At 44.8% G+C, this 27433-nt stretch overlaps 1 protein-coding gene across 3 annotated transcripts in view; it reads left to right on the top strand.

Moving 5' to 3' along the window:
- The window catches only part of syne3 (spectrin repeat containing, nuclear envelope family member 3), a 94925-nt gene that overhangs the window by 28998 nt on the left and 38494 nt on the right, over positions 1-27433 (top strand). For 2 of the 3 annotated variants that reach the window (XM_059648865.1, XM_059648866.1), the window contains 3 exons: positions 5750-5886; positions 12328-12502; positions 12693-12875. In XM_059648865.1, the coding sequence (XP_059504848.1) occupies positions 5750-5886; positions 12328-12502; positions 12693-12875 (495 nt within the window). The remainder of the gene's footprint in view (positions 1-5749; positions 5887-12327; positions 12503-12692; positions 12876-27433) is intronic. The other variant, XM_059648867.1, reaches the window with a different exon arrangement.

Here is a 27433-nt window from a genome sequence, read left to right as displayed (position 1 = left end):
TAAAAAAATGTGCTGATGACTCAACTTTGCAGAGTATAAAGTGTTCAGAATAGATAGGAATGTATGAAGGGTGGGTGGGAATGCTGTACTAATAACAGTATGGCACTTAAAAAAAACATAATTTATGACAATTTAGGTCGAAATGAGTATGGACTGAGGCAGAAGGTAAGGGGATAATAACATGAATCCATAGACTACTTGAAGGGCAAGGTAAGTGTAGCAAGGAAGAAGCAGCCAAGCCTATACAAATTAGAGTGAAGGCTAGATATAGAATAATAATTATGGGAGCTATCAGCTTCTTACAAGGAGAGTCAGGGGGCAGAGTTGAGTATGGTAGGCATTATAAAAGAGAAAGTGCTAGAAAAGCTAAAAGATCTAAAAATTGATGAATCTCCTGGCCCCGATGGGCCACATCCTAGAGTTCTGCGGGATGTGGCTGAGGAATTAGCGGAGGCTTTGGTTGTGTTCTTTCAAAAGTCAATGGAGTCTGGGAAAGTCCCAGATGATCGGAAAATTGCTGTTGTAACCCCTTTGTTTAAGAAAGGATCAAGACAAAAGATGGAAAATTTTAGTTGTTGGTAAAATTCTAGAATCCATTGTTAAAGATGAGATTTCTAAATTCTTGGAAGTGCAGGGTCGGGTTAGAACAAGTCAGCACGGATTTAGTAAGGGGAGGTCGTGCCTGACAAACCTGTTAGAATTCTTTGAAGAAGTAACAAGTATGTTAGACCAGGGAAACCCAGTGGATGTTATCGATCTAGACTTCCAAAAGGCCTTTGATAAGGCACCTCTCTGGAGGCTGCTGAGTAAGGTGAGGGCCCATGGTGTTCGAGGTGAGTTACTGGTTGGATTGAGGATTGGCTGTCTGACAGAAGGCAGAGAGTTGGGATAAAAGGCGTTTTTTCGGAAGGGCAATCGGTGACAAGTGGTGTCCTGCAGGGTCCAGTGGTGTCCTGCAGGGTTCAGTGTTCATCTGTTCACTTTATATAATAATAACCTGGATGAAGTACTTGGGGGCATTCTGGCGAAGTTTGCCGATGATACGAAGATAGGTGGACAGGCAGGTAGTACTGAGGAGGTGGGGAGGCTGCAGAAAGATTTAGACAACCTAGGAGTGTGGTCCATGAAATGGCTGATGAAATTCATCTTGAGCAAATGCGAGATTTTGCACTTTGGAAAAAGGAATACAGGCATGGACTAATTTCTAAATGGTGAGAAAATTCCTAAAGCAGAAGTACAAAGGCATCTGGGAGTGTTGGTCCAGGATTCTCTGAAGGTTAACTTGCAGGTAGAGTCTGTGATTAAGAAAGCGAATGTAATGTTGTGGTTTATCTCAAGAGGGTTGGAATATGAAAGCAGTGATGTGCTTCTGAAACTTTATAAAGATCTAGTTAGGCCCCATTTCGGATACTGTGTCCAATTTTGGGCCCCACACCTCAGGAAGGACATACTAGCCCTGCAGCGTGTCCAGCGGAGATTCACATGGATGATCCCTGGAATGGTAGGTTTAATATACAATGAATGGCTAAGGATCCTGGGATTGTATTTGTTATAATTTAGAAGGTTGAGGGGAGATCTAATAGAAACTTACAAGATAATGTATGGCTTAGAAAGGGTGGACGCTGGGAAGTTGTTTCCTTCAGGTGGGGAGACTAGGACAGCCTAAGAATTAGAGGGGGTAAATTTAAAACGGAAATGAGGAGACATTTCTTCAGCCAGAGCATGGTGGGCCTGTGGAATTCATTGCCACGGAGTGCAGTGGAGGCTGAGATGTTAAATGTCTTCAAGGCAGAGATTGATAAATTCTTGATCTCAGAAGGAATCAAGGGCTATGGGGAGAGTGCAGGGAAGTGGAGTTGAAATGCCCATCAGCCATGATTAAATGGCAGATTGGACTCGATGGGCTGAATGGCTTTACTTCCACTCCTATGTCTTATGGTCTTCTCCAAATATCCTGGGAAAGAAGCAGAAAAAGTGAGTGAACCTTTTTCAGTATTTGCATAATTGTGACTTACTCAATTTTTACGAAGCCAAGAAGGGGGAAAAAAAACACTCTTACATCAAAGATTGGGAAATGGCCAGGGAAGAACAAAGAAGGCAGTTTGGAGGAGTATCCAGTCAGGAATGATTGTCGCGTATAGTATAAGATAATGGGTAACAGCAAAAGGGTGATGTTAATTGATTAGAAATTCCAGAGCCTGGTCAAATGCTCCAATGCCATGACTTTACGTCCCACCTCAGTAACTGGGTATGTGAATTAATAGATTTGGAATTAAATATACAGTCTGATGAATAATGATGGAATCAAATTATGATAAGCGTCCATGTGATTCATGGAAGACATTCGAGGTTTCCATTTTTTGGGTTCGTGAAACATGGTGTTGCTGGGTAGACCAGTATTTATTGTCCATACCCTGGTGAAGGAGATGGGAAATTGGCTACTAAATTGCAGCAGTCTGTGGGCTGGAAGGATGCCCATAGTGCTGTGAGGGAGAAAATTTCAGGATTTTGACTGAGAATAGTATGTGGCTTTGAGGTCAGCCTGTAAGTGGTGGTGTTCCCATGTAATTGTTGCCCTTCACCTTGCCCTAATCCTTGTAGGTGTTACAGATTGCAGGTTTAGAAAGTGCTTTTGAAAGAGCCTGGCTAAGATTTTTATGCATCAGTAGATGATGTACATAGCTGCAATTGTGTTGTTATGAAGGGAGTAAATGGTGAAGGTTAAGGTGGCTGATGGAGTGCCACTCAAGGAGGCTGTTTGGTCCTGGATGATGTAGCAATTCTTGAGCCACCCAATTAAGCGGGGAGTGTTCTGTCACACACCTGACTTGTGCATTGTAGATGGTGGACAGGTTATTGGGAGTCAGGATGTGCATAACTTGCTGCAGAATTCCCAGCCTCTGATCTACAGTTGTAGCCATGGTATTTATGTGGCTCGTCCAATTTCTATTTAGTTTTAACTGCTAGTATAGTGGAGGCCTCAGCAATGGTAATGCCATTGAGTGTAAAGAGAGGATGGTTAGATTCTTTCTTGTTAGAAATGGGAGTAGCCTGGAACTTGTGTGGTGTGCATGTTACTTGCTACTTGGACATTGTCCAGGTCTTGTTGCATTTCAACATGGACTGCTTCAGGACTTGATGAATTGCGAAAGGTTCTGAACATTGTGCAGTCTTCAGCAAAGATCTTTTAGATTTCAGACCATAAGACATAAGTGCAGAAGTAGACTATTCAGCCCAACAGGTTTTCTCTGCCATTCAATGAGATTGGAGCTCATCTCAGAATCCTGAACTGCACTTTACTGCCTTCTGAGATTATGACCTCTGGTCCCAGACTCTCGCATAAGGAGAAATAACCTTCAGAGATAATGGGAACTGCAGATGCTGGAGAATCCAAGATAACTAAAGTGTGGGGCTGGATGAACACAGCAGGCCAAGCAGCATCTTAGGAGCACAAAAGCTGATGTCTCGGGCCTAGACCCTTCATCAGGAAACCTTTTCTGATGAAGGGTCTAGGCCCGAAACGTCAGCTTTTGTGCTCCTAAGATGATGCTTGGCCTGCTGTGTTCATCCAGCTCCCCAACACTTTGTTATCCAGGAGAAATAACCTTTCCGTGTTTACCCTGTCAAGTCTCCTACGAGCCTTGTCAATAAGGTCACCTGTCAGTATTCTAACTTCCACCAGCTCAGTCTATTCAACCTCTGCTGGTAAAGACAGTTCATCCGTCAATGGGATCAGCCCATGGAGGCAATGGCCCAGTGGTATTTTTGCTGGACTGTTAATCCAGAAACACAGATAATATTCTGGGGACCTGGGTTCGAATCCTGCCATGGCAGACAATGGAATTTGAATTCAATAAATATCTGGAATCAAGAATCTAATGATGATCATGAATCAATTGTTGCTTGTCAGAAAAACCCATCTGGTTCATTGTTGTCCTTTAAGGAAGAAGACTGCCGTCTTTTCCTGGTTTGGCCTACATGTGACTCCAGATCCACAGCAATGTGGTTGACTCTTAACTGCCCTGTGGGCTATTACGGATGGGCAATAAATGCTGCATAGCCAGTGACGCCCCCATGAATTTAAAAAATAGCCTAGTGAGCCCTCTGTTGAACTGCTTCCAATGTCAAAATATTCTACAGATAAGGGACCCCAAAACTGTTCTCAGTATTCCAGCTGTGATCTGACTAGTGTCTTGTATAATTTTAGCAAAACCTCCCTACTTCTGTACTCTATTCCCTTTAAAATAAGGCCAACATTCTATTTGCCTTCTGTATTAACTGCTAAACTTGGTTGGTAGCATCTTGTGAATTGTGTGCTAGAGCTCCCAAATTGCTCTATTTTCTGCAGTCTTTAACAAGCCAAAGTACATAACTGCTCATTGTCTCTCATTATCTTCCATCTGCCAAGTTTTTGCAACTTTTGACATTAACCTGTCTATATGACTCTGCAGCCCCTGTGTGTCATCCTCACCACTTGCCTTTCCATTTATTTTTGTTCTACAAACTGGGCAAAGTGTATTCACTTTCCTTATTCAGGTCATTAATAAATACTGTTAATAATGGTGGCCCCAGCACTGACTATGGCACACCACTAGTTACATTTTGCCATCCTGAAAATACACCCCCTCACCCCCAACCTTGCTCAAAGCTTGGCACCATCCACGATAAAGCAGCCCAATTGATGAGTACCGCTTTCCACATTCACTCCCTTCACCATTACCGTGCAGTAGCTACAGTGATAACATTTACAAGATGCATGTGGTATCTCACTAAGGCTTCTTTGACAGCACCTTCCAAACTCTCAACCTACGCCACAGAGAAAGAGAAGGGCACCAGACGTGTGGGAACATCACAACCTGTAAGGTGTCCCAGGTCACATACCATCTCGACTTTAAACTGTATCACCATTTAATCACTGCCACTATATCAATTCCTGGAGCTCCCTTCCTTAGTGGCATTGTGGGTGTACCGTAAAGACTGCAACTCATCACCACCTTGTCCAGGAGAAGTAGCAATGTGCAATAACACTGGTCCTGCCAGTGATGACAACATCCTTGAACAAATCCTAAGATGCTGCCTTGATGTTGTGGAGTCGTCTAGAAGTCCATGTCGAGACCATAGCTTTGTTTGCATATAAATAGTGTAAATGATTTGAACTTGGCTGGAGAGTACAATTTAAACACTTGTGGGTGAGACAGACCTATTTTAACCCAAAGGTTTCTTCAGTTAAAAATTATTGTGGCCAGTGATTGAATTGAGACAAGCTTTAATTCAACCTTTGCAAATAAAACGCAAGTAAAGGCAGAAAGACAAGAGTAAAATGCTGTACTGATCATCAGATTAGTGCCTATACATTATTAAGGTTTAAAGTGTAATTGTCACTAGAATTTGCAGCCATGTGACATAATAATTTGAACAACACCAATCTTCAGTAGGCAGGAGAGCTAGAGGAGAATGGATTCAGAACAATTTGATAGAGACCATCAGACGTTTTCAAAGACAGTTGGATGTGAAGGTGGCTAATTTGCAGGATTACGGAGCAAAAACTTGAATATTTTGTATCTTCCTGAAGTCTGCTGCTTGCTAAGTTTTCATCTCTAACTGCTTGATGGTTTTGAAGAAGTTTGCTCCCTGTGCTCAACTCCACATCAGTAAAATGTCACTGAAGCTTGGTCTGCGCCACCTGATATCTTTTCCAATCTCAGGAAGATTTTCTTTCACCTCGCTTTTTGTTTTCTTTATGTCCCAGCTCACCAGATCTTCAATTTTAGCAGAAGAACCAAGAGTGGAAGAGTTTCAGCTTAAATTGAAAGAATTTTGCAGATTCTCTCAGAGTGAAGAACAACTTTGTAACAAAGTCCTGAGTGTAATTCAAGATTATAAAAGGTAACAGCACGTTTTGATTCGAAACAGACTGTTGAAGTGCAGACTTTGGAAACACTGATGGGATCACACAAAGTCAGCATGGGTTTGTAAACTTACTGGAATTTTTCAAGGATATGATGAATAGATTTGATGGGGAGGAGCCAGTGGATGTGGTTTACTTGGACTGTTGGAAGGCTTTCAATAACAGATTAATGTGTAAAATTAAAGCACATAGCTTTGTAGGGTAGTGGATAGAGATAATGGGAACTGCAGATGCTGGAGAATTCCAAGATAATAATATGTGAGGCTGGATGGACACAGCAGGCCAAGCAGCATCTCAGGAGCACAAAAGCTGACGTTTCGGGCCTAGACCCTTCATCAGAGAGGGGGATGGGGAGAGGGAACTGGAATAAATAGGGAGAGGGGGGGAGGCGGACCGAAGATGGAGAGTAAAGAAGAAAGGTGGAGAGAGTGTAGTTGGGGAGGTAGGGAGGGGATAGGTCAGTCCAGGGAAGACGGACAGGTCAAGGAGGTGGGATGAGGTTAGTAGGTAGATGGGGGTGCGGCTTGGGGTGGGAGGAAGGGATGGGTGAGAGGAAGAACCGGTTAGGGAGGCAGAGACAGGTTGGACTGGTTTTGGGATGCAGTGGGTGGGGGGGAAGAGCTGGGCTGGTTGTGTGGTGCAGTGGGGGGAGGGGACAAACTGGGCTGGTTTAGGGATGCAGTAGGGGAAGGGGAGATTTTGAAACTGGTGAAGTCCACATTGATACCATTAGGCTGCAGGGTTCCCAGGTGGAATATGAGTTGCTGTTCCCAGGCGGAATATGAGTTGCAGTGGATAGAACAGGTTGGCAGACATGAAGAGAAAAAATAGAAATGAGCTTTTTTACCTCATGGCAGACAGTAATTTGTGGGGTATAGCAGGGATCAGTGCTTGAACCCCAGCTATTGACAAGATAAACTGGGTAGGAGGGTAACCTGTGAAGAGGATGCAGAGATGCTTTCATGTAATTTGGACAAGTGAGGGAAGAGGCAAATGCATGGATAAATAATAGGTTATTCATTTTGGGAGCAAAAAACAGGAAGATAGATTTCTGTTTGTGGTGATAGAACCCAGTGAATCCCTACAGTGCAGAAAGAGACCATCTGGCCCATCAAGTCTGCTCCAACACTCCAAAGAGCCTTTCACCTAGACCTGGCACCAACCCTATTCCTGTTACCCTGCATTTTCCAAAGCTATTTCACCTAGCCTGCACATCCCTGGACACTGTGGGACAGTTTAGCATGGCCAATCCACCTATCCTGCACATCTTTAGACTGTGGGAGGAACTGGAGCCCCCAGAGGAAATCCATGCAGGGAGAATGTACAAACTTCATACGCAGTTGCCTGAGGCTAGAATCAAACCTGGGTCCCTGGCGCTGCGAGGCAGCAATGCTAACTGAGTCACCATGCTACCTTGGGAAAGGTGGAGGTACAAGGATACCTGAGCGTCCTTATCCACCAGTTGCTGAAGGTAAGCACGTAGCTGATGATGAGATGGACTGGCATATTGGCCTTCGTAGCGAGAGGATTCAAGTACAGCAGCAGGGATGTCTTGTTGAAGTTGTTTAGAAGAACATTGAAAGGTAATATGATATTGGCGTTCCAATTGTAAAGGGGATGTAGGAGCAGCGGGACCTATGTACGTAGGTGCACAGATCATTGAAGATGGCAGGACAGATGAAGCGAGCAGGTAGTCTACAAAATCATGAGGGGTATAGACAGGGTGGATAGCAAAAAGCTTTTTCCCAGAGTGGGGGACTCAATTACTAGGGATCATGAGTTCAAAGTGAGAGGAGGAAAGTTTAAGGGAGATATGCTTGGAAAGTTCTTTACACAGAGGGTGGTGGGTGCCTGGAGCGCGTTGCCAGCGGAGGTGGTAGATGCAGACACGTTAGCGTCTTTTAAGATATATTTGGACAGGTACATGGATGGGCAGGGAGCAAATGGACACAGACCCTTAGAAAATAGACGACAGGTTAGACAGTGGATCTTGATCAGCGCAGGGTTGGAGGGCCGAAGGGCCCGTTCCTGTGCTGTAGGTTTCTTTGTTTCTTTGTAGTAAAAAGCTTACAGTATTTGCTGCTTTATTATTGGTGTATAGATTACAAATGATGCAAAAAGGATGTTTTCCCCTTGTGAGAATGTATCAGACCAGAACATGGGTATCACAGATTTAAGATAGAGGTGAAGAGGAAATTTTCTATGGGGCCAAAGAATCTGTGGAATTCGTTAGCATAGAGGGTTGTTGAGGCTGGTTCGTTGAGTACCTTCAAAACAGATCTTTAATGCTGTATGACATTCTGTCTTGTCTCTCTTTGTCTTTGTCTGTAATCAGGAAGGGTTACGGGGAAAAGGCAGGAAAATAGAGTTAAAGATGATCAGATCAGCCATTATATCATTGAATGGTGATTCAGACCTAAACAGACTTAGTATTTATTATTATTTGGATAAGCACAGTTTGCTTAGAAATAGTCAGCATGGCTTTGCGAAGGGCAGGTCATGCATCACAAGCCTTATTGAATTCTTTGAGCATGTGGCAAAACACGTTGATTAAAGTAGAGCAGTGGATGTGGTGTATATGGATTTTAGCAAGGCATTTGATAAGGTGCCGCAAGGTAGGCTCATTGAGAAAGCAAGGAGGTATGGGATTCAGGGAAATTTGGCTGTCTGGATTTAAAACTGGCAGTCCTATAGAAGACAGAGCATGGTAGTAGATGGAAAGTCTTTAGCCTGGAGCTTGGTGACCAGTGGTGTGTCGCAGGGATCTGTTCTGGTATCTCTGCTCTTTGTGATCTTTATAAATGACTCAGATGAGGAAGTGGAAGGGTAGGTTAGTAAGTTTGCTGATGACACGGAGGGTGGTGGAGTTGTGGACAGCATGGAGGGCTGTTGTAGGTTGACAGGATACTGAGCTGGGCAAAGAAGAGGCAGATGGTATTCAACCCAGAAAAGTGTAAAGTGATTCATTTTGGAAGGTCGAATTTGAATGCAGAATGCAAGGTTAATGGTAGAATTCTCGGCAGTGTGGAGGAACAGAGGGTTCTTGGGGTCCACGTCCATAGATGCCTCAAAGTTGCGACCCAAGCTGATGGGGTTGGTAAGAAGGCTTATAGTGTGTTGGCTTTCATTGGCAGGGGAATTGAGTTTAAGAGCCATGAGGGTACGCTGCAACTGTATAAAACCCTGGTTAGACCACAGTTGAAACATTGTGTTCGCCTCTCACCTCTTCCCAGAATAGAATTCCTACAGTTTGGTAGCAGGCTGTTTGGCCTATCGAGTCCACACCGAGCAACCCACACAGCATTCCACCCACTATCCTTGTAACCCTTCGTTCCCCATGGCTAATCCACCTAGCCTGCACATTCCTGAACAAGGTTAATTTAGCACGGCCAGTTCACCTAACCTGTACGTCTTTGGATTGTGGGAGGAAACTGGACCACCTGGAGGAAACCCATGCAGACACGCGGACAATGTGTAAACTCCACACAGACGGTCACCCGAGGGTGGAATTGAGCCCAGGTCCCTGGTGCTGTGAGGCAGCAGTGCTAACCACTGAGCCACCGGGCTATCCTGAGGTACACCTGATCAGGTTCTGGTGCTTTATCTACCTTTATGCTTTTTAACACTGCAAGCACCACCTTTTCTGTAATGTGGACTGTTTTCAAGACATCAATAATCATTTCATAACAACAACAAATACAGAAGTTGCTGGAAAATTCAGCAGGTCTGGCAGCATCAGTGAAGAAAGACATCCGACTTAACATTGTGGGTCTGGTGACATTTCCTCAGTTTTCTTCACAGATGCTACCAATCCTGAGCTTTTCTAGCAACTTCTGTTTTTGTTCCTGATTTACAACATCCGCAGTTCTTTTGGTTTTTATAAGTAATTACTGACTAAATATTCATTTAGTATCTCTCCCATCTCCTATGGTTCCAGGCATCGATAACCTTGTTGATCTTTGAGGGACCTAATTCGCTCCCTAGTTTCTCCTAATGTACTTGTAGGATCTCTTTGGACTATCCTTAGCCCTGGCTGATAAAAATTTCTCATACAGAGACAAAAATAATTGCAGATGCTGTAATACAAAGTAAACAAACAGGAGGCTGGAAGAACACAGCAGGCCAGGCAGCATATTGGTGGAGAGGAGAAGTCAACGTTTTGGGTGTTACCCTTCTTCAGGACTCGATGTGGGTGTAGGGGTAGCTGCAGATAAAGCGGGTGGGGGTGAGAGGGGGAGCGGAATAGTGATGATAGGTGGATATTGGTAGTAGGTATGACCCCGTTTGTCGATGGGAGGATGAATCCTGTCGGTGGCTGGAAGGGAGGGTCAGAAGGTGGAATGGAAAGGAGATGGTGGGGCTGGAAGGGAACCAAGGTCTGGGTGGGAAGATTATTTGAAATTAGAGAAATCAGTGTTGAGTCCTCTGGTCTGTAGGGTGCCCAGGCAGAAGATAAGGTGTTGTTCTTCAAATTTGTGTTCCAAGTCACTGCGACACTGGAGGAGGCTGAGATCGGACGTTTAGGAGGTAAGAGTTGGTGGATGGGGAGTTGAAATGGGCAATGATCGGCCGTTACAGGCCAGGCGAATATGCTCGGTGAAATGGTCACCTAGTCGATGTTTGGTCTCGCTGATATAGAGAGCACAGGATGCAGTAGATGAGGTTGGTGGAGATGCAAGTGAAGCTCTGTCTCACCTGGAAGGGCTGTTACGGGCCCTGGATGGCGATGAGGGATGTGGTGTGTGGGCAAGTGTTGCATCTTATCCAGTTACAGGAGAAGGTACTAGGCGGGTTGGAGTGGTTAGTGGAGACTGTGGCACAAACTAAGGAGTGGCCAAAGAAATGGTCATTCTAGAAGGCAGAGAGGGGTGGGGATTGGAGGATGTTCTGGGTGGTAGGGTCTAATTGGAGTTATCAGACATGCCGTTTTTGCTTTCCCATTTCCCCTCTTAAAAATGCCCCTACTCCCCTTATAATCTTAAGAGATTCACTTGATCCCAGTGTGTATAGCTGACATATGTCTCCTTCTTGTTCTTGCCCAAATCCTCAATATCTTTCTTCATTAATTGTTGCCCACTTGTACTGGCCTAACCCTTCACTCTAACAGGAACATTCTGCCTCTGAACTCTTACCTCACTTTTGAAAACCTCTGTGCAGTTGAATTCAGTAAACCTGATGCAAAGACAGAATTCTGGAGAAAGTCAATAGGTGTGGTAGTGTCTGTGGAGGGAAAAACAGTTATTATTTCAGGTCTAGTGTGACTCTTCTCCAGAATTTGATAATGTGAAATATTCTGTTCCGTTTTAACAACGTTGAGACAGCCACATTAAGTATCTTTGTACAAGACAATTGGTCCGTGTGATCTCCTGGGCTGGCTTCCATCTCCTTGCCTGCATTGTCTACCGATGAGAGGTTCTAGTTCACTTGCATCACTGAGCTAGCTGTGTCTTGAGAAAATTAAAACTGACCACTGCACAGTACTTTTGAAAATTACCACCTAGTTTCTGAGGGCACTGTCCAAAATGTCCTATGTTTCCACGGCTGTGCTAAGTGGCATTGCTCAAGAGCAGAGTATGATGATGTCTTAGTAGATGATTGCAGCCACTGGGTGGTGCTGAGTGGCCAGTCCAACACAAGCCAACATAGCGTCCTCAGAGACTGTCAGTTACTGTAAGATTCTCATTTGCCATTTCCATCAGGCTTGGAAGGAGTGAACCACACGCTTAGCAAGTGTTGCTATGCCTGATGAAGATGCAGCTGGTTGGTGATGTATGTGGGGTTGACAGAATGTTGAGATAGTCCAGACAGTGATGTGTTTTGTGTTAATATTAAGCGCAGAAGATTCTTTTCACTGCATTGAGAATTGCTAACTACAATGTTCAACTAATGTGTCTGACAGTTTATAGAACATAGAACAATACAGCGCAGAACAGGCCCTTCAGCCCTCGATGTTGCGCCGACTTGTGAACTAATCTAGGCCCAACCCCCGACACTATCCCATCATTATTCATATGCTTATCCAAGGACTGGTTAAATGCTCCTAATGTGGCTGAGTTATGTGATATCATGTTCATGCATGGCCCAATGGTTCAGCTCATCACTTTCTACCCAATATCTCATCATCATTTATTGTATCTCAGTGACCTGTGACAGTGCAACTGAACGATTGCGTTCCCTATAAAAAACTGGATGGCAGAAATTGAAGCAAAAACATAGTGCTGGAGAAATTCAATAAGCCTGGTAGTAGAGAGACAATGTCATGTCCAGTCACTCTGTCAGAACTGACGTTCCCCAGTCAGATTTGTACATAGTGGCTGTCATTTAAAACTTGTAAAAATAAATAACATTGCTACAGTTTAATTCCACCAGTTTGCACTGGTTAAAGACTCTGGCTGAATCTCTGAGTTTCCGTATTTTAGGGTAAAAGGACAGATTGTGAAGAGGTGCAACCAGCTTGGATCGAGACTGCGGTGTGACTTTCAGAAGTTCTTGCAAGAGTTTCAGCAATGGAGGAACAGCACTGAGAGCCTGCTGCACTTGCCTCTGGACCCGGACGGTGGGCCGTTGACCATGACTTATCTGCAGAACGTTGAGGTAATTGGTGCTGATCAAGAATTGAAAAGGATAGATGTTCCCAACTGAAATGATGTAGAAGCTGGAGTAGATACGCAGCCTCCTTCGTCGAGCTCTTGATTTTGTTTGTGTGTTAAAAAGGCAGCAATAATGGCAGCAATTCACTTTTTGCAATGTGACATGATTGCTGAACTTTGCTTCATTCTGTCAGGATCATCTGGCTCGTAGCAACCAATTGAAAATCCAACTCGACAGATTTCAGGGGCTAAAGGGAATGTTGGACAGTGTCTACAGTGAAGAACAGGTTGCAACGTTTGAGTCTAAACTCCAAGAGGCAGTTCAGCAACGAACATTCCTTAATGATAGCCTTTTACAAAGGCGGAGAAAATTGCAGGTATTAATTTGCTGATTGGTGAGCAACTGTCTCTAAATAGCTGGAAATTTTAAAAAATGCATTTTCAGAAAATTCCCAGCTACTTCTAATTAACAAATGCAAGCAAAAGGTAAGTAAGATTTTAGTTTGCCTTAATATAGTTTAAAAACCAAAAAGCACTGTGATTTCTGTATATCAAAAAATCAGAAATTTTAGGAAAAGCTCAGCATACCTGGCAGCATCTGTGGAGAGTAGCCACTTTGAGGTGACCCTTCAAATGTCCGACCTGAAAAATTAACTCTGATTTCTCTCCACGGATGCTGTTGGACCCGTTGAGTTTTGCCAGCATTTTGTTCTATTTGTGCGTGTGTAAAATAAAAGTGAAGGAATGGCAGGGTAGTATTGCTGTGTGAAATGCATGTCTTGCAGCATGTGTAAATTTGTGGATGCTACCTGCAACTGATGACCATGTGCAGCACCTGTTGCTGGTAGGAGAAATGAGCTCTGGATTTTGCAGCTTGACCACTGGCTAGAGCTGCTGTGTAACATCTACAAGCCTGAGAAGTATGTGAATAATGTATTTAGTGAGGCGGGCACACTGCAGGTTAGGATTATGAAGGCAGAGAGTGAGTGAGTTCAGGCAGTCATTCCATCAGAACCAGATATTGCAGAAGTTTGCTGAGACAATTTCATTTGTTCACCAATTTTCCATTTCCTATTGAGGCACTGGTTTTCTCAGACGTGTGCAGCCACAACTAAGTCTGTGCTGGCATGAATGGCTCAGCTGCATGGCATGGGAATATAAGTGGCAAAGCAATAGTGATGGGAGATTCATTGTTTTCAGATACAGATGAGTGTCACTTGATTTGGTTTTAGGTTTTATTGTCCTGTGTACTCAAGTACAGGCTACAGGAGTATAGTAGAACTGTACAATGTCACCACACATGGGGGCATCTTAGGTGCAAAGCACTGAGGTACAAAATCTTAGTGATGGAAGGAGAAAAATAAAGAGATAACGTTTAAAAAGTCAAATATTAGTCCTTTCTTAACCTATGGGCCTGTTGGTGCCCTAAGGCTCGCTTTCCCCAGCTCTGGCCAAAGAGTTGCCCATGCTCACCTGCCACCCTTGCCACCTGGCTGTTGCTGACCTGTATCGGGCATGACAGGCTTCGCCAATCACAAGTCTTCAGCTCTGATTGCTGCTGCATCATTGCCATTGCCATCATCCAGATTTTTGCTGGGCCCCTTATGCTGCTACACTCCATTGCTGCGTTAACCACCTCACTCCAGAGTCTAGTGTTGCTCCATTTTTTAATGAAGCCCAGTACAGCTGATTATGACCAGCCCTGTAGTTGCTGACTGTCACAGTAGCCCCAGCTGTACATGTGACAACAGGATGGGATGTGGTTTCCTTAAAGCAGAGTTGGGGATCTCTCAGAACATTTGGATGACACAGTGACTCAGTGGCTAGCATTGCTTCGTCACCTGGGACTTGTTTCAGTTCCAGCCTTGGGTGACTCTGTGGAGTTTGCATGTTCTCCCCATGTTAGCATGGGCTTCCTCTGGGTGTCCGAAGATATGCAGGTCAGGTAGATTGGCTGTACTAAATTGTCCATAGTGCGCAAGGATGTGCAGGCAAGATGAATTAGCCATGGGAAATACAGGAACTGGAGAAATTTGATTGGAGGCGGCTGTTTGAGGGTAAATCTACATTGGACTTGTTGGTAAGAGTTCAGGAATGGCACATTCCTGCAAGAATGAAGTTTACATATGGTAAGTTACATGAACCTTGGATGACCAGGGATGTTGTGGCCTTGCTCAGAAAGAAAGCGTAGGTAAGGTCGAGTAGGATGGGAACTGATCCAGCCCTTGATGTATACAAGGAAATTAAGAAAGAACCTCTGGAGAGAAGGAGGAAGAGAGGTGATCTGATCGAGGTGTACAAGGTAATGAGAGGCATGGATGGAGTCGATGGCCAGAGACTTTTCCCCAGGGCAAAATTGACTGCCACAAGGGGTCATAGTTTTAAGGTATGAGGAGGAAGGCATAGAGGAGATGTCAGAGGGAGGTTCTTCACCCAGAGAGTTGTGAGCGCATGGAATACTTTGCCAGTGGAAGTTGTGGAAACAGAGTCATTAGTGACATTTAAGCGACTGCTGGACATGCACATGGACAGCAGTGAATTGAGGGGAATGTAGGTTAAGTGATTTTATTTTTGGATTAGGATTAATCCACGGCACAACATGGTGGGCTGAAGGGCCTGTACTGTGCTGTACTTTTCCATGTTCCATGTTCTATGTTCTAATATTCTAAGTGTGACCTAACTGGAGTTCTGTAAAGCTGCAGCATAACTTGTCTATCCTTATATACAATGCTCCTTACAATGAAGGCAGCATGCCATAGGCCTTTTTAACTACCTTATCTACCTGCACTGTCACCTTCAGTGATTTATGGACCTGCACACCCAGATCCCTTTCCATATCAATAATCCTAAGGGTCCTGCCATTCATAGTATAAATTCCACCTGTACTTGACCTTCCAAGATGCATCAACTCACAGTGGTCAGGATTAAACTCCATCTGCCATTTTTCTGCCTATGTAGGCTCGTTCCCCATGGTAGGCTCATTCAGAAGGTCAGGAGGAATGGGATACAGGGGAACTTGGCTGACTGGATACAGAATTGTCTGGCCAACAGAAGACAGCGAGTGGTAGTAGAAGGAAAATATTCTGCCTGGAAGTCAGTGGTGAGTGGTGTTCCACAGGGCTCTGTCCTTGGGCCTCTACTGTTTGTAATTTTTATTAATGACTTGGATGAGGGGATTGAAGGATGGGTCAGCAAGTTTGCAGACGACACGAAGGTTGGAGGTGTCGTTGACAGTATAGAGGGCTGTTGTAGGCTGCAGCGGGACATTGACAGGATGCAGAGATGGGCTGAGAGGTGGCAGATGGAGTTCAACCTGGATAAATGCGAGGTGATGCATTTTGGAAGGTCAAATTTGAAAGCTGAGTACAGGATTAAGGATAGGATTCTTGGCAGTGTGGAGGAACAGAGGGATCTTGGAGTGCAGATACATAGATCCTTTAAAATGGCCACCCAAGTGGACAGGGTTGTTAAGAAAGCATATGGTGTTTTGGCTTTCATTAACAGGGGGATTGAGTTTGAGTCGTGAGATCTTGTTGCAGCTCTATAAAACTTTGGTTAGACCGCACTTGGAATACTGCGTCCAGTTCTGGTCGCCCTATTATAGGAAAGATGTGGATGCTTTGGAGAGGGTTCAGAGGAGGTTTACCAGGATGCTGCCTGGACTGGAGGGCTTATCTTATGAAGAGAGGTTGACTGAGCTCGGACTCTTTTCATTGGAGAAAAGGAGGAGGAGAGGGGACCTAATTGAGTTATACAAGATAATGAGAGGCATAGATAGAGTTGATAGCCAGAGACTATTTCCCAGGGCAGAAATGGCTAGCACGAGGGGTCATAGTTTTAAGCTGGTTGGTGGAAAGTATAGAGGGGATGTCAGAGGCGGGTTCTTTACACAGAGAGTTGTGAGAGCATGGAATGCGTTGCCAGCAGCAGTTGTGGAAGCAAGGTCATTGGGGACGTTTAAGAGACTGCTGGACATGCATATGGTCACAGAAATTTGAGGGTGCATACATGAGGATCAATGGTCGGCACAACATTGTGGGCTGAAGGGCCTGTTCTGTGCTGCACTGTTCTATGTTCTATGCTCTATGTCTCTAACTGATCGATATCCTGGCATTCTTCCACCGCTACCTGCTGTTTCCTACGACTAAGCCAGTTCCGCATCCTTAGAACATCCTTCTTGCCAGTTCATCCCGATATCGTGTGATTTCACCTTTTGTATCAGTCTGCCATGAGGAATTTGTCAAAGGCTTTACTGAAGTCCACAGGGACAACACTTTTTCCTCAATTGTCTTTGTCAACTCCTCAAAAAACTTGATTGTCAGCGAGGCACAACGACTCCCACTGGCAAAGTATTCCATGCGCTCACAACTCTGTGTGAAGAACCTCCCTCTGACGTCTCCCTCCTCATACCTTAAAACTATGTTTCCTCATGGCAGTCAATCCTGCCCTGGGAAAAGTCTCTGGCTATCGTGGGAGGTGTTTGGGGGTGAATGAGGTATGGATCAGTGTGTCCTGGTGGGAACTGTCCCTGTGGAAGGCAGACAAGGGAGGGGAGGGGAATATGTGTCTGGTGGTGGCATCTTGCTGCAGGTGGCGGAAGTGGTGTCTGATGATCTTCTGGAGGTGGATGCTGGTGGGATGGTAGCTGAGGGTAAGCGGAACCCTACTGCTGTTGCAGGAGGGAAGAGAAGGGGTGAGGGCAGAAATACGGGAGATGGGTCTGCCCCGATTGAGGGCCCTGTCAACAATGGAGCTGGGGAATCCTCAGGTGAGGAAGAATATGGCCGTTTTGGAGGCTCCCTTGTTGAAGTTGGCCGCATCTGAACATCTGGATGTGCGTTTGTTTGCTGAGCTGGAAGGTTCGTTTTCAGACGTTTCGTCACCATTCTAGGTAACCTCATCAGTGAGCCTCCGATGAAGCGCTGGTGTTATGTCCCGCTTTCTATTTATCTGGTTAGGTTTCCTTGGGTTGGTGATGTCATTTCCTGCTAACTAACCTTCCAGCTCAGCGAGCAAACTCACATCCAGAACCTCAACCTGAGCTACAAATCTTCTCAAAACTCGCTATCATCTGAACATATGTGATGGAGACGGAGGAGCTGAGAGTATGGGATGGAGTCTTTACAGGAAGTGGGTTGTGAAGATGTACAGTCCAGGTAGCTGTGGGAGTCTGTGGGTTTGTAATGGATATTAGTGGGCAGCCTATCCCCAGAAATGGGAACAGAAATGTCGAGTAAGGGAAGGGAGGGGTCAGAGATACACCAGGTGAAAGTGACTGCAGGGTGGAAATTGGAGGTGAAATTGATGAAGTTTTCCAATTCTTGATGAGAGAGGGAAGCAGCACCGATGGTATCATCGATGTATTGGAGAAAGAATTGTGGGTGGAGGCCAGAATAGGACTGGAACAAGGAATGTTCCACTTACCCCACGAAGAGACAGGCATAACTCAGGCCCATGCGGGCACCCATGGCAACCCCTCTTAGCTGAAGAAAATGAGAGGTGTTGAAAGAGAAGTTGAGGGTGAGGAAAAGCTCTGCCAAGTGGTGGAGTGTGGTGGTGGGTGAGGATGGTTCGCGTTTTTGCTCCAGGAAGAAGCGGAGAGCCCTAAGACCCTCCTGGTGGGGAATGGATGTGTAAAGGGATTGCACATCCATGGTAAAGAAGAGTTGGCTTCAGCAAGTAAACTGAAAGCTTTGAAACTGACGAAAGGCATCAGATGAATCATGGATGTATGTGGGTTGAACTGGGGAGAGAAGACTGAGCCTAGGTAGGAAGAGATGAGTTCTGTGGGGCATGACCAGGCTGAAACGTCAGCTTCGTTCTCCTAAGATGCTGCTTGGCCTGCTGTGTTCATCCAGCTCTACACTTTGTTATCTCGGGTCTGCCTGGACAGTCCTGTTTGTGGATTTTTGGCAGGTGGTAGAAATGAGCTGTGCGGGGTTGGGGTCTGTTAGCTTAGAAGCGGATGGGGGCAGATCACCGGATGAAATGAGATCCATAACCATAGTGGATATAATGGCTTCAGGATGTGCCATGGTGGGGTCATGGTCCAGGGGAAGGTAGGGGGAGGTATCTGAGAGCTGGCACTCAGCCTCTGCAAGGTCGAGGTCAGTACGCCAGACAACATCAGCACCACCCTTATCGGCGGGCTTGTTGACAAAGTTAGGGTTAGATCTGAGTGCACGGAGTGCAGTCACTTTGGAGGGAGATAGGTTGGATTTGTTGAGAGGGGCAGTGAAATTGAGGCGACTGATGTCATGTTGACAGTTCTCAATGAAAAGATCGAGAACAGGTAAAAGGGTGGAGGGAGGGGTTGAGGTGGAGAGAGTGTGTTGGAGTTGGGCAAAGGGGTCTGTGGGGCTGGGAGAGTATTCTTGTCTAAGGAAATGAGCACGGCGGCGAAGATGGCAGAAGAATAGTTTGGCGTCATGTCGTGCCCAAAATTCGTTAAGGTGGGGATGCAGGGCGATAAAGCTGAGGCCTTTGATGAACGCTGTGTACTCAGCATCGGAGAGTGGAAGGTTAAGAGGGATGGTGAATACCCGACAGGAGGTGCAGGGTTTGGGGGGTGGTGGGGGATAGAATCAGAGGGAAGGGAAGGAAAGGTGGGTTCCAGAGGGCCATGGGCATTTTTGAGTTGGTGTATCTTGTGTGCCTTCTTGCCTGAAAGGAAAAGAAAAAAGTTTCTTGTTAGCACAACGAATGAGCCAGAGGATGAAGTGGAACTGTGGATTGGTGTAGCCCTGTGGCAGTGTGTCACGATGCTGTTGGCGAGAAGGGCTGAGAGTATGCATGTGACGACGCATTGCACTGAGTGTGAGCCTCAGGATGCGGTAACAGCAGCTGTCCATGGAACGTTGAACATCATGGAGGTATCTGTGATCCTGGGAGGATTCAAAACATGAGGGATGAAACTTGATTTGGAATCCACGTGGGATGAGTCTGAGCCAGAGGCAGTCACTGAAGAATATGATATGGCTGTGGAAACGAGTTTTAGCAAATATCTGGTCGAACACCAGGAGTGACAGTGAAATTCAAGTCAGTGAAATTAAAATCCCTACAGAACTGGAATGACCACACAGACTTTCAGTCACAAAAATTCCTCTTGACCGCTCTCTGCATCTTGTCAACCGTCCAATTCCAGATCTAATTTGCCAAACATCCATGGATTCAATGGGCTCTTTCCTTCACTATCAGTGTCTCATACGGGACCTTATGAGAAGCCTTGCTGAAGTCCAAGTAGATTACGTCAAATGAATTGCCTTCATCTGCACTTCTGGTCACTCCACAAAATTAATCAACTTGACCAGACTCACCCACCCTTTCACGAAACCATGCAGACTGTTAGAGTCATAGCCTGGAAACTGACCATTCTGTCCAACTTGTCCTCACTAACTAGACATTCCATTTGGCAGCATTTGGCTCATATCCCTGTAGATCTTTCCTACTAGTATACCTATTTAGGTGTCTTTTTAATGATGTTAATATACCCATGCTTTATTAATTCTTGTCTCTCTCTGGTGCCTGAGATACATTTCATTTGACCCTGGAGATTTATCTATTGACACATCACTGCCAGATGTGATTGACTCCCAACTGCCCTCTGCCAATGAGATGCACTCAGCTCTTGTGTACAATTTACAAAACAGCAAAATAGGGTCTGAATGCAGCCCTGTGTGAAAAAAGTGCAGCATTTTCATGGAGGTAGATAATTTTAAGGCACAAATAGATGTAAAGGAGTGTGGTTTAATGCTATTCCAGAGGCTTGATTAGAGCGATCAGACTGAAAACTTAATATTCAAGGATATTCATTATTTAGTTTGTGTAGACAAAAAGATGATGTTTGGATGGAGCTAACAAACAGCAAGGAGCCTTAACCATTGTTGAGAGTTGTTTCTCAGCCATCAACTGGCTATGTTAATGTAGGGCATGGAAAAAGTCAGTGAATTTTAGAAGCATATTGACAATTTCGATATAGCAGTAATAGAACATAGAACATAGAACATAGAACAGTACAGCACAGAACAGGCCCTTCAGCCCACAATGTTGTGCCGACCATTGATCCTCATGGATGCACCCTCAAATTTCTGTGACCATATGCATGTCCAGCAGTCTCTTAAATGACCCCAATGACCTTGCTTCCACAACTGCTGCTGGCAACGCATTCCATGCTCTCACAACTCTCTGCGTAAAGAACCTGCCTCTGACATCCCCTCTATACTTTCCACCAACCAGCTTAAAACTATGACCCCTCGTGCTAGCCATTTCTACCCTGGGAAATAGTCTCTGGCTATCGACTCTATCTATGCCTCTCATTATCTTGTATACCTCAATTAGGTCCCCTCTCCTCCTCCTTTTCTCCAATGAAAAGAGACCGAGCTCAGTCAACCTCTCTTCATAAGATAAGCCCTCCAGTCCAGGCAGCATCCTGGTAAACCTCCTCTGAACCCTCTCCAAAGCATCCACATCTTTCCTATAATAGGGCGCCCAGAACTGGACGCAGTATTCCAAGTGCGGTCTAACCAAAGTTTTATAGAGCTGCAACAAGATCTCACGACTCTTAAACTCAATCCCCCTGTTAATGAAAGCCAAAACACCATATGCTTTCTTAACAACCCTGTCCACTTGGGTGGCCATTTTAAGGGATCTATGTATCTGCACACCAAGATCCCTCTGTTCCTCCACGCTGCCAAGAATCCTATCCTTAATCCTGTACTCAGCTTTCAAATTCGACCTTCCAAAATGCATCACCTCGCATTTATCCAGGTTGAACTCCATCTGCCACCTCTCAGCCCATCTCTGCATCCTGTCAATGTCCCGCTGCAGCCTACAACAGCCCTCTACACTGTCAACGACACCTCCGACCTTTGTGTCGTCTGCAAACTTGCTGACCCATCCTTCAATTCCCTCGTCCAAGTCATTAATAAAAATTACAAACAGTAGAGGCCCAAGGACAGAGCCCTGTGGAACCCCACTCACCACTGACTTCCAGGCAGAATATTTTCCTTCTACTACCACACGCTGTCTTCTGTTGGCCAGCCAATTCTGTATCCAAGCAGCTAAATTCCCCTGTATCCCATTCCTCCTGACCTTCTGAATGAGCCTTCCATGGGGAACCTTATCAAATACCTTACTGAAGTCCATATACACCACATCCACAGCTCGACCCTCATCAACCTTACTAGTCACATCCTCAAAAAACTCGATAAGGTTTGTAAGGCATGACCTACCCCTCACAAAGCCGTGTTGACTGTATTTGATCAAGCCATGCTCTTCCAGATGGTCATAAATCTTATCCCTCAGAATCCTTTCTAACACCTTGCAGACGACAGACGTGAGACTTACCGGTCTATAATTGCCGGGGATTTCCCTATTTCCTTTCTTGAAGAGAGGAATTACATTTGCCTCTCTCCAGTCCTCAGGTACGACTCCAGTGGAGAGCGAGGATGCAAAGATCTTCGCAAGTGGCGAAGCAATTGCATTTCTCGCTTCCCAAAGCAGCCGAGGACAAATCTGATCCGGGCCTGGCGACTTGTCAATCTTAATGTTTGACAAAATTTTCAGTACATCAGCTTCGTCTATCTCTATCCATTCCAGCATGCACACCTGCTCTTCAAAGGTTTCATTCACTACACAGTTCGATTGCCCAGTAATGGGCAACCTTAATTTGCATTTAGACTAGATAACTCAACTAGGGACCAGGCTATTTTAGATATAGTATGATTTAATGAGAGAGGACTGGTTTAAAAACCTTGCTATGAAGGAACCTTTGGAAATAGTTTTACAGCACAGAAAGAAACCTTTCAGTCCATCACGTTTACGCCAGTGACCATTACATGGTGGAATTTTAAATTAAATTTGAAAATGATGTTATTCATTCTAAAATTGGGATCTTAAATCTGAACAAAAGAAATTATGAAAATGAGTGATAAATTGGAAAAATATGACTAGATTTAATGCTAGACCAGCAATAGCTAGTATTTAAAGAAGTGTTAGGGAGTTTGTATTAGTACACATTGCTCTAAAACCACACAGCACCAAAAGGAGAGAGAACTCGAACATGGGTCACAGTTTAAACATTACATGAGATCGTAGACATGGCTCATGAGGATATCAGAAACAGTTGTAAGCCTGCCTGAGGACTGGGAGAAATTTAGAGCCCTGCAAGGGATGACTAAGAGACTGACAAGTGAATGCAAGTTAGCGAGAAACATGAAAATGGAGTGTAAAAGCTCCTTTAGGCATAGAACATAGAATATAGAACTGTACAACACAGTACAGGCTCTTTGGCCGATGATGTTATGTCAACTTTTACCCTAAACCTAATGTCAATCTAACCTCCACCCCTACCTTATACTATCATCTGTATGCCTATCTAATGGCTGCTTAAATACCTCTAATGAGGCCGACTCCACTACCCTCTCCCGCAATGCAATCCATGCTGCTACTACTCTGACAAAAGAACCTACCTCTGACATCTCCCCGATATCTACCTCCTCTCACTTTAAAACTATGCCACCTCGTAACAGCTACCCGAGGAAAAAGTCTCTGGCTGTCCATTCTATCCGTATCTCTGATTATTTTGTATACCTCTGTCAAGTCATCTCTCATTCTAAAGAGAAAAGCCCTAGCGCTCTCAACCTTTCCTCATAAGACCTTCCCTCCATTCCAGGCAACATCCTGGTAAATATCATCTGCACCTTTCTCAACGCTTCCACATCTTTCCTGTAATGAGGCGACCAGAAATGGACACAATACTCCAGATGTGGCCGAACCAGGCTTTTGTACAGCTGGAGCAGAACCTGACAGCTCTTGAACTTAATGCCTCTATTAATGAAAGCTAACACACCATGCGCCTTCTTAACAACTATATCCACCTGGGTGGCAGCTTTCAGGGAACTGTGGACATGAACCCCAAGATCCCTCTACTCCTCCACACTGCCAAGAATCTTTCCGTTAACCCTGTATTCTCCTTTCAAATTTGTCTTTCCAAAATGAATCACCTCGCACGTTTCAGGGTTAAACTCCACCTGCCTCTTCTCAGGCCGGCTCTGCATCCTATCAATGACCTTTTGTAACCGAGAACAGTCCTCTGCACTGTCTGCAGCTCGACCCAGCTTCGTATTGTCGAAGAATTTATTAACCTACCCTTCCACTTCTACGTCCAAATCATTTACAAAATCACAAATAGAAGAGGACCCAGAACAGATCCTTGTGGTACACACTCAACTAAGCACCATGTTGAATATTTTCCGTCCACTGCCACCCTTTGTCATCTAAGGGTCAGCCAATTCTGAATCTAATCTGCCACATTCCCTTCTATCCCATGCCTCCTTATTTTCTGCATGAGCCAGCAATGGGGAACCTTATCAAACGCCTTACTTAAATCCATGTATACCACATCCACACTGTGTTATCTCTCCGTATCGTTAGGGGGTTCAGCTACTTCACGTGAAGAGGTGTCACCTTCTCTTTCGATAAAAACCCTGCATACCTCTCATCTACCTTTGATATTTCTTTGCAAACAATAGAATTCACCTCTGGCCTTGTTTGTTATAGCCAGAGTTACAGCCTGCTCTGAGGTATTGCCTTTTTGTGTTCCTTCTCTGACACATTTTTACGAGCTCCGGTGGGACCCATGGGCTTACCTCACAACGTCCAACATTCTGAACTTATAGTAACAGAAACATTTAAGCTTTTGAACTTCACCTCAGACTCAGCAATTTTCTGAGGAGGAGTTTGTGGGGCATTCCCTTCTGTCCATTCTCTACCTGGCTAGTTGCCTTGCTTTCACTCTCTCATCTTTTACTGTTGAACTTCTGGGGTGACAGAACAATGTTCATGGATAAGTTCATAATGGTCAGTTGTGAAGCTGCTTATCTTGCTGTTGCTATCCTTGGATTTTCCACTGAGTTCTGATTGCAGAAAGTAAGGAAGTTTTAAATTTTTCGAAAAGCATCATAAGTATTATCAAGTATTATCTGAAGAAGGGTCTCGACCCAAAATGTCAAACTTTCCTTCTCCTCTGATGCTGCTTGGCCTGCTGTGTTCATCCAGCTTCATAACGTGTTAGCTCAGATTCTCCAGCATCGGCAGTTCCTACGATCTCTAAGTATTATCAGACCTTAAAGCTCTTATCCACATCAGAATTATGCTGTTTAACTCTCTCAAACTCAGTATAAACTTGTTTCCTTAAGTTCCAAAATCGTTGCCTGTACTTTCTGGGATTATTGCATAGGCGGTGAGAATAGCCCTATTTAGAACATAGAACATAGAACAGTACAGCACAGAACAGGCCCTTCAGCCCACAATGTTGTGCCGACCATTGATCCTCATGTATGCACCCTCAAATTTCTGTGACCATATGCATGTCCAGCAGTCTCTCAAATGACCCCAATGACTTTGCTTCCACAACTGCTGCTGGCAACACATTCCGTGCTCTCTCAACTCTCTGTGTAAAGAACCCGCCTCTGACATATACTTTCCTCCAACCAGCTTAAAACTATGACCCCTCGTGTTAGCCATTTCTGCCCTGGGAAATAGTCTCTGGCTATCAACTCTATCTATGCCTCTCATTATCTTGTATACCTCAATTAGGTCCCCTCTCCTCCTCCTTTTCTCCAATGAAAAGAGTCTGAGCTCAGTCAACCTCTCTTCATAAGATAAACCCTCGAGTCCAGGCAGCATCCTGGTAAACCTCCTCTGAACCCTCTCCAAAGCATCCACACCTTTCCTATAATAGGGTGACCAGAACTGGACGCAGTATTCCAAGTGCGGTCTAACCAAAGTTTTATAGAGCTGCAACAAGATCTCACGACTCTTAAACTCAATCCCCCTGTTAATGAAAGCCAAAACACCATATGCTTTCTTAACAACCCTGTCCACTTGGATGGTCATTTTAAGGGATCTATGTATCTGCACACTAAGATCCCTCTGTTCCTCCACGCTGCCAAGAATCCTATCCTTAATCCTGTACTCAGCTTCAAATTTGACCTTCCAACATGCATCACCTCGCATTTATCCAGGTTGAACTCCATCTGCCACCTCTCAGCCCATCTCTGCATCCTGTCAATGTCCCGCTGCAGCCTACAACAGCCCTCTATACTGTCAATGACACCTCCAACCTTCGTGTCGTCTGCAAACTTGCTGACCCATCCTTCAATCCCCTCATCCAAGTCATTAATAAAAATTACAAACAGTAGAGGCCCAAGGACAGAGCCCTGTGGAACCCCACTCACCACTGACTTCCAGGCAGAATATTTTCCTTCTACTACCACTCGCTGTCTTCTGTTGGCCAGCCAATTCTGTATCCAGATGGCTAAGTTCCCCTGTATCCCATTCTTCCTGACCTTCTGAATGAGCCTACCATGTGGAACCTTATCACATGCTTTGCTGAAGTCCATATACACCACATCCACAGCTCGACCCTCATCAACTTTTCTAGTCACATCCTCAAAGAACTCGATAAGGTTTGTGAGGCATGACCTGCCCCTCACAAAGCCGTGTTGACTGCATTTAATCAAGCCACGCTCTTCCAAATGGTCATAAATCCTATCCCTCAGAATCCTTTCTAACACCTTGCAGACGACAGACGTGAGACTTACTGGTCTGTAATTGCCGGGTATTTCCCTATTTCCTTTCTTGAAGAGAGGAATTACATTTGTTTCTCTCCAGTCCTCAGGTACGACTCCAGTGGAGAGCGAGGATGCAAAGATCTTCGCAAGTGGCGAAGCAATTGCATTTCTCGCTTCCCAAAGCAGCCGAGGACATATCTGGTCTGGGCCTGGTGACTTGTCAATCTTAATGTTTGACAAAATTCTCAGCACATCAGCTTCCTCTATCTCTATCCATTCCAGCATGCAGACCTGCTCTTCAAAGGTTTCATTCACTACAAAGTTCGTTTTTTTCGTAAAGACAGAAGCAAAAAACTCATTTAGGGCTTCCCCTACCTCCTCAGACTCCACACACAAGTTCCCTATGCTATCCCTGATCGGCCCTACTCTTTCTTTGACCATTCTCTTATTCCTCACATTAGTGTAAAATGCCGTTGTGTTTTCCCTGATTCCTTTTGCCAAACCTTTCTCGTGCCCCCTCCTGGCTCTCCTCAGACCATTTTTGAGCTCCTTCCTTGCCTGCGTGTAATCCTCTCTAGCTGAACTTGACCCTAGCTTCCTCCATATTTGTCAAGATAACATTGGCTAATTCTAACATCACCAATGTAATTGCATTATTAGGCGACGATGGGTCTAATTTTGTTCTTTGTTCTAATACTAAATTAAATGTCAGCTCTATATGGTGAGGACAAAGATAGAAGGACCTGAACATTCACATACTTAGATTATTGCAAGCGATAAGCCTGTTTTGAGAGAGTAGCTTGCAAAGCTTGATCTTTGACTTCATAAAATGATATTGAGTACAAAGCAGAGAATTTATGCTGTAGCTTTATAAGGCTGTGACTAGGCCTTGAGCTGAAACATTGTACCCCGTTCTGGTCACTCCACTTCAGAAAGGATGTGAGGAAATTTCAGATATATCTGGACAGGTACATGGATGGGCGGGGAGCAAATGGACACAGGCCCTTAGAAAATAGATGACAGGTTAGACAGAGGATCTTGATCGGTCCAGGCTTGGAGGGCCGAAGGGCCTGTACCTATGCTGTAATTTTCATTGTTGTTTGTTCTTGGAAATTTCAGTGGCTGCTTCCCAGAATGGTTCCAAGTTTGAGGGGCTCCTGTTACGATATTAGCTTTGATAAATGCATTCAAGTCTAATGGCCATTTTTGGATGTGACTTGGTCAGAAGCTTGTTAAGGTGTTCCTTGTTAAGTTGTTCAAAATGATGAACAATTTTGACAGGGTAAAGAAGGATATTCTGTTTTTGCATCAGTTGGTATGTTACTAACTAGGAGTCACAATTTCCAGATTGTCAGCAGGAG

This window comes from Stegostoma tigrinum, chromosome 10 (genome assembly GCF_030684315.1).
Source record: "Stegostoma tigrinum isolate sSteTig4 chromosome 10, sSteTig4.hap1, whole genome shotgun sequence".
Taxonomy (NCBI): domain Eukaryota; kingdom Metazoa; phylum Chordata; class Chondrichthyes; order Orectolobiformes; family Stegostomatidae; genus Stegostoma; species Stegostoma tigrinum.
This window is presented reverse-complemented; position numbering and strand designations above follow the sequence as displayed.